The 7,546-nt window shown below is 51.4% G+C and overlaps 2 protein-coding genes across 2 annotated transcripts in view; one reads left to right on the top strand and one right to left on the bottom strand.

Annotated features, from left to right (window-relative positions):
* Positions 1-980: 980 nt before the first annotated feature.
* On the top strand, positions 981-4,905 carry Eras (ES cell expressed Ras). The gene is made up of 2 exons (XM_005352801.1): positions 981-1,063; positions 4,182-4,905. The coding sequence occupies exon 2, from the start codon at positions 4,219-4,221 to the stop codon at positions 4,903-4,905; it is 687 nt and encodes a 228-aa protein (XP_005352858.1). The 5' UTR covers positions 981-1,063; positions 4,182-4,218.
* Positions 4,906-6,147: 1,242 nt separating this feature from the next.
* The window catches only part of Pcsk1n (proprotein convertase subtilisin/kexin type 1 inhibitor), a 3,630-nt gene continuing 2,231 nt past the window's right edge, over positions 6,148-7,546 (bottom strand). Inside the window, exons 2-3 of the mRNA XM_005352800.3 lie at positions 6,820-7,286; positions 6,148-6,483 (exon numbers count right to left, since the gene is read on the bottom strand). Coding sequence (XP_005352857.1) covers positions 6,288-6,483; positions 6,820-7,286 — 663 coding nt within the window. The 3' untranslated portion in view covers positions 6,148-6,287. The remainder of the gene's footprint in view (positions 6,484-6,819; positions 7,287-7,546) is intronic.

Below are 7,546 nucleotides of genomic sequence, written 5' to 3'. Positions count from 1 at the left end.
TTCCAGAGACTGGGCAACTCAAGAAGAGAAGGGCAGCTCTGCACCCCACCCCTTTTAGATAGTATCTCCTATGAGTCAGACTGATTTCACACTCTGACCCTGGACATCCTTTTTAAATTTATTTGTATGAATGTTTCATCTGTATGTAAGTCTCTGCACCATGTACATGTCTGGTGCCACAGAGGCCAGAAGAGGGTGACAGATCCCCTGGAACTGGAGATGGTTTTGAGTCATTGTGTGGGTGCTGAAAATCTAACCTGTGTCGTGGAAAAGCACCAAGTGTTTTTAATTCCTGAGCCATCTCTCCAGCCTTAACCTTGTACTTTGGAACCTTCTCCTCCACCTCCCTGATGTTGGGATGACAGCAGGATGCTACTTCATATGTTCTATGCAGTGCCTGCCTGCTTAGCAAGCATTACCACCTGAGCTAATTTGCAACCCAGTTCAATTCCTTTAGGGAAGCATTACAGATATCCCACCTTACGTGCTCAGAATTCTAGCCTAGGATTGTCATAGCTGCAAGAGAGTCTGAGGGATTTGTAACTTGCACTTCTGCCTCAGATCAGGTTCTTTCTGTCCTTATAAAACAGCACTTCTTCTGTAACTCTTTCCCTTCATGACAGACACAACTACCCTAGAGCTACCTAGAAACACAGCTGAAGTTATACAAGTTCTCTGGGTCCAAAAAAAAAAACAAACAACAACAACAAAAAAAAACCCACAAAATGTTTTCCAAAATGTTGTCATCCAGGTCAAATCCTGTACACACACAAATGGCCCAAGCTGAACCAACCCTAAAGCAAGCAATCCAGGCGAGGGAGGGGCGGGCCTGAGAGGGGGTTGCTGTGTAGAGAGGGGCAGGTGGAAGTCCCGCCCACATTTGCTCTCCACCTCGTGCGACGGCCCAGGGGGAAGGCGGGGGTCAGGGGTCGGGCAGGTGGGAGGGGGCAAACCCACATCCCCGCCCTCTGCCGCTGCTGGGGGTAGGGAGCATCCTAACCCCCAGACTGTCCGGCCAGAACAGCCTGCCGCCCCTCAGCAGACCGCCACTCCGGGGACACAGGTAAGCGGAACGCTGGCATTCCTGGTGCAGACTTCTTTTGGCGCGGGGTTCCAGGGCCCCTTCCCCGTCCTTGCCTTGTGGAGTGAGCTTCACACTCTGCACTCGCTTCAGCTTCACCTTAGTCGAGTGCCTAAGTGCCCTGTGCTGAGCGGGAAGCAGGGCTGTTTTTTAAGATGGGAGGAGAAGAAAGGAGCACCAGGGCGCTACTGCCACCGTTCTAACTTGAGTCCGAAGTGGAGGAGCACGGATCAGGGTCCCCCTTCCCCAACTCCGAGCTTTACACTTCACCTGACTCCGACGGGAAAGTGCAGAGATCAGGCGAGTTGTCCAAGCTTACCCTGGGAAGGACACCACGGAGCTCTCTTATTTGGACCAACCCGGTGCCCTTCCCTCTTTGACCCCGTGTGCCCAGCCTGCTTGTGCTCGCCTTCCTGGGGCTCCTGCCTTCCTGGGTCGGGGATGCGAGTTCAGAAGACTGGTGTGGTGCAAGTGGCTCAAAGCCGGTGTCCACAGGGATCACAGAGTTCTCTGGGGATGCTTCAGCAACACTCCACATTTTAGAGGCTCTGTGTAAGTTAAGCGGAGAGCCGAAGCGCCGGTCTGTGCTGTATCTACCGTTCCTGCCGAGGAGCCTGGGGCCAGTACCCTCACTCTTTCCCCTGTTTCTTGGGAATAAAAGACCTGGAGACTATATAGCCCTAGCCTTCCTGAGGTATCACAAAGATGAGGTTGAGGGGCCATATTGGGGGCTCACTAGGCCTCCCCCCAAGCTCCTACCATCACTGTGCTAATCGCTAGCACCTTGGGGAGGCGCCCGTCTCATATTTATCCCCACCTCTGGTCACAGCACCCCTAGATTGGCAGTTGCTCTAGCCCCAAGTTTAATAGTGATTCTTTCCTGACCCTCGTTTTTTTAATCTGGAAAGGAAGGTTCGTTTCCACCAGAACCTGACCTCTCTTTTCCACCTCTTCGACTGCCACCACCAGCACCACTACCCCAGCCCTTGGTTTCTACGATTTGGGCCTCATCACGGAGGCCATCCTGATTCTTTCTAAGGACTTTTCCCTCTCTGCATCCCTAAACATTGCCCCTACTCCAAAGCTCCGTTCTCTGCCCACCTTTCTTCTTACCCTGCATCCCTTTGTGGGTTAGCACTTCCAGTGGCCCCTTTCGAGAATTCCTCCACCTAAGACCTTCCCCTGTCACCCCCATCTCTGTTCACTTCCCCAAACGCTACCGCTGCCGAATCTGCTGGGGACCCCTGGAACCCACCACCTGCCCCCAACTGCCACCCCTCCCCGTTTCTAGTGAACTGTATGGCAACCACCATTCCAGGGCTCTCTCGGAAGGCCCTTCCCCAACCGGATATGGAGGTGCATTCAGTGAGCTAATGACTTGCTATTAGTAGCTAACACAAATTGAGCACCTGCTGTGTGCCTAACCTCTTCTACTATGTAAGATAATTTCCTTACTTATCATATTTATTGTCCCTCTTTTCACTAGCATTGTTCCAAGGCCCCAGGAGTTGAGTCTGTTTTTTGTTTTTGTTTTCCGTGCCATATCAATGCTTGGCGTACAGGAAGATTTTTTTAATTAATATTAAATAATAAAATACCTAAAATTAACTTATCTGGTGCCAAACAACGTGAGATTATAGGCAACGGTGTGGATTATAAAATAAAATGTAGAAAGTAATGTTAGTTCACAGCAGTTAAGGTTGCTTTGGTTGGGAGTGCTGCTGTTTTGAGATTTTTGTTGCTGGTGGCCGTGGCTTTGGTTTTTGGAGTTAAGGTCTCCCTTTATAACCCTGGCTCATCTGGAACTCCCAGAGATTCACCTGCCTGTGCTTTCTAAGTGCTGGGATAAACCTGTGCACCAATTAACATGGGCTCCAGTGAAAACTCAGCTTGCTGGGCTTTTCCAGCAAGCATTAATAGTACCTCCTGAGCTGTCTTGCTGGTCCTCTGCCTGATTTTATATTATACTCAGGATCAAATCCAGAAATTTGTGCATGCTAGGCAAGCTTTCTACCAACTGAACCACATCCCCAGTTTGTTGTTTTTTTTTTTTTTTTTTTGATTTTCTTTTTTTTTTTATGCCCCTGCTTTACACAGGTGGTTTCTATCCTACATTATTTGGTTTGCCCTTTTCTTTTCTTTCTTTTTGTTTTGTGGTTGAGATAGGGTCGGCTCCCAATGTGTTTTGTAACCGAGGCTGATCTTGAACTTCGGCAGTAAGATGTTCTTTGGGTGGGAAAGTTCCGAGCAGCCATTCAATCACCAGACAGTCACTACTGTGCTAAGCTGGGGTTCAAAGACAACCAAACCACACCAAATCCCACTCTCCTTGTGCAATGGAGAGAGACTGCTATGGGACAGAGATTCTTTACCGCAAGATAAAGATGGTCAAAACTTTCAACATTCTCAAATTCAGCTATAGTGATGGCTCCACAGATGCCGCACATTTTAACTGGGTGGGCTTTATGGAGTACATGCTGATATCAGTAGAAGCAAGACTTGAAAAATCCCAGGGCAGGCCAGGTGGCTCAGAGATAAAGGCGTTTGCTCCCAAACCTTACTACCTTACTCCTGCAGGGGAAGAAAAAAAAAAAACCTGCTTCCATAGATTGTCCTTAGACGGCCATACAAATGCTATGTACACAAGCACAACCCTACTCCTGCAAGGGTTAAGTCTCCCTCTATCTATCCCAATCCAAAACCTCCCATGCACAAAAAAAATTGCAATTTTAAAAATGAGATATATATGAAAAACAAATATCCCTGCTCGGTGTTGAAGGAGTAGCTGAATGATAGAGACTCTGGGTTTGATTCCCAGGCTTGCTAAAAGAAAAACTGCCTTCTATGTCCAAAAGAAAGAAACTGGACGTGGTGGGGCACACTAACACTGGGAAAGCAGAGGCAGGAGGCTTGCTGAAACTTTGAGGTCAGCCTGACCTGTAGGACAAGTTCCAAGCTAGCTAGAGCTCTGGTTAAGACCCTGCCCCACCCCCAAATAAGGAGAAAACAGCCGTGTAAACTTAACTGTGTTGATTCAATGGCACCTGGGGGGTCTCCTTTCTTCCAACCAGTCTCACCTGGTCTTGTCTTCTCTCAGCAGCGGCTATTTATATCTTCCTTGAGCTGACCGGTGGGAAATGGCATTGCCGACAAGGTCTAGTGTCTTGGACCTGAGCTCCAACACACAGTGCACCAGATCACCAGAGGAAAGTCACGAAGCTTGGGCACAATGCAAAGATGCTGGTAGGCAGCTTCCGGAGTACAAGGCAGTGGTGGTAGGCGCAAGTGGTGTTGGGAAAAGTGCTCTCACTATCCAGATGACCCACCACTGCTTCGTCAAAGACCACGACCCCACTATTCAGGATTCCTACTGGAAGGAGGTGGCCCTGGACAACGGGGGCTACATTCTGAATGTGCTGGACACAGCGGGGCAAGATATTCACAGGTCCCTTCGTGACCAGTGCTTGGCAGCCGGTGATGGCGTGCTGGGGGTCTTTGCTCTGGATGACCCCTCATCTCTGGATCAGCTACAGCAGATCTGGTCGTCCTGGAGCCCTCATCAGAAGCAGCCTCTAGTACTCGTTGGCAACAAGAGTGACCTAGTGACCTCTACTGGAGATGCTCATGCTGCTGCAGCTGTCCTTGCTCACAAGTGGGGAGCCCCCTTCGTAAAGACCTCAGCCAAGACAAGGCAAGGTGTAGAGGAAGCCTTTTCTCTGCTTGTCCATGAGATTCGGCGGGCCCAGGAAGCGGTGGTGGAGGCAAGCATGAAGAAGCCCCGACACCACAAAGCCGTCTGTAGCTGTGGCTGCTCTGTCGCCTGAAGATCTCTCACAGCAGATCAGGATAACAATTCTCTTTGGCATAAGAGTCCCCTTCCCCACCAAATAACAGTTACCATGGACACCTTTTTATTTTTCATTTGGTGAGGAGTTGGTGGTAACATGGGTTGTCTAGTATTGGCTGTGTTTTATGAAGCTTTATGCAAAATTAAATAAATGTTCTCAGGATTCAAAGCTACCTCCATAATGTCTTTTCTTTTTTTGAGACAGTCTTACTGTGTATTATGTAGCCCTGGCTGGAAATGAGAGCTCCTTGCCTCTGCCTCCTGAGTCCTGGGATAATGGGATAAAAGGTATGTGCCACCATGCCAAATTGTTTTGTTCTGAGACAGGGTCTCATGTAGTCCAGGCTGATACTGAACTCATTCCTGTTTCCACCTCTCAAGTGTGGTATTACAGGTGTCTACAGCCAGCTTTCGTACTAAGTGTTAACGTGGGTGGGAGAATGTTGCTTGAGTTATGAGAATTCTTTCATTCAAGGACATGTTGGGGATCTGAGCATGGTAGTGACACATACCTATAATCCCAGCACTTTGAGGCAGCAACAAGTAGAGCTCTGTGAGTTCGAGGCCAGCCTAGTCTACAGAGTGAGTTCCAGGAAAACTTAAGAAACTGCCCAATTTTGTTTTGGATACCAGGAATATAGAGAAAAACCTCCATCCTTGTACAACGGAAGATTAGACAGAGATGGAAGCTATATATTAAAGGAGGCAATGGCAGGAAGGTTTAAAAAAAAAAAGCTTTACGAAGTGACATTTGTTCGAAAATGTGCACATATCGAGGGCAGATAAATAACCAGTGTAAAGGCCATAATGGCCTGTATATCCAGAGTCCTTTGTCGTCAGGGCTTGGCAGTTGGTGTGCTGGGTGTCTGGGCCAACTGCAGCATATGTAATCCACCTGGGGCTCTCACAACAAGCAACTCCTGGTCCTGGTGGGCAACAAGTGTAGCCCCTTGACCTTTAGTGCCATGGACCCGTGGCAGAGGCTGAAAGTGACCTCAGAGCCTCTCAGGGAACCCCATCTCAGTGAAGCCTAGAAGGGTAGCCCAGGCACCTGGTGAGTACTGCACGCCTTTACTGCTCTCTGTGTAGGTTCTTTTTTGCCAGGGAGGAAAGCAAAGACTAGGCAGGGACATATTCCATGTCAGTAGTGGACCCGAAGAGACAGCCACTATCGCTCGCCCAGCCCACCAGCCCCTAGAACACCCTACTCAGACAAAGAGCTGCTATAGATTGCATTTATTGAGGATTCAAGGGATGGGGATCTCAGGGTTGCCGAGCAGGCGGCTGTGGACGTGCTGGCAGGAAGTCAGGGTTGCTGGGGCGCTCCTGGATTCCAGGGCTTGCGGGATGCTGCAGCGCTCAGGGAGGCAGGAGGCGGCGTGCGGGCGCCTGGGGCGAGGAGTTATCCAGGCGTTTCACGCGTAGCAGCGCCCCCAGCACACTCTCGGGAGGCACCTCAGGACCCGGATCCTGGTCCACAGATCGGCGGAGGCGGCGCGGAGCAGCAGCAGCCTCTGGTTCCGAACTTCCGGTGAGGATCCGCCCCAGCAAGTACCTGCAGGTGGAGTGGAATGCTGTGAGGAAGCGGCTACTTTTACCCCAGTAGTCCCGAACCTGAACACAACTTTGTAACACCACGTTGTTCTCACCCCCCACTCAAGCCGAGGGACTCACTACTTTCAGAGGAAGTCAGAGGTCCCCGCCTTCCATCCCAGAAAGTGCCTCTCCAGGCAGAAAGCGACCCACCCCAGGAGCCCTAGTCCTGCATAGTCCCACCCAGTCCGATCGAGGGGCGTCTGTCCCTTGTACCGGGATCCAGGAATTCACTTCCTCAGGCTCCAGCACGACAGCGCTTTGGTTATCTCGCCCTCCCTCCCCATGACCCCGGCACCTCAGCAGCTCCGGGTCCACATCAGGAGTATCATCGCCGGTGTCCTCGACATCTGGGCCGGTGGGGCCATCATCATACACTGGAGGCCGGGGGCGCAGCGCAGCGGCGGGCGCAGGGACAAGCTGGGCCGCGAGGGCGGCGGGGTCTAGGCGAGCGCGGAGCAGAGCACGTGCCAGCTGTGCAGCAGGAGCGTCCGGGTCGTCGTCCGGGGCTAAGGGTGGGTCCGAGGCACGCGGGGAGCCCCAGACACGCAGCAGCTGCGCCAGGACACGCGCCTGCTGATCCTCCGCCTCCTGTGCCTCGGCACGAGCGCGTTCCTGTCTCTCGGCCTCCAGCAGGTGCGCCAGCGCCCGCGCCAGCTCGTGCACTGCACCCGCCGCCTCTCCTCGGGGCAGGGCCCGACGCAAGCGGCGAGGAGTGCCTGTCTCTGCCAAGGGCGCTGATGCTGCGCTCAGACTGCGGGACTCCTGCGAGAAGATGAAATGGGGGAAAAAAGATATTGTCATCGTCCCTCTAGCTCAACTAGGGGTGGGGCTCCACGGATCTTAAATGACTACCACATTCACTGAGCCCCTCAAATTTCTATCGTCTCTAAGGCCCCCCGCAGATCCCCAAGTATCTCCAAGGGCACACAGACGACGACTTCTTCTTCTTCTTCTTCTTCTTCTTCTTCTTCTTCTTCTTCTTCTTCTTCTTCTTCTTCTTCTTCTTCTTCTTCTTCTTTTTT

The sequence above is a fragment of the Microtus ochrogaster genome, chromosome 10 (assembly GCF_000317375.1).
Source record: "Microtus ochrogaster isolate Prairie Vole_2 chromosome 10, MicOch1.0, whole genome shotgun sequence".
Taxonomy (NCBI): Eukaryota; Metazoa; Chordata; class Mammalia; order Rodentia; family Cricetidae; genus Microtus; species Microtus ochrogaster.
The sequence above is the reverse complement of the archived record's forward strand: the minus strand, read 5'-3'. Positions and strand labels throughout refer to the sequence as shown.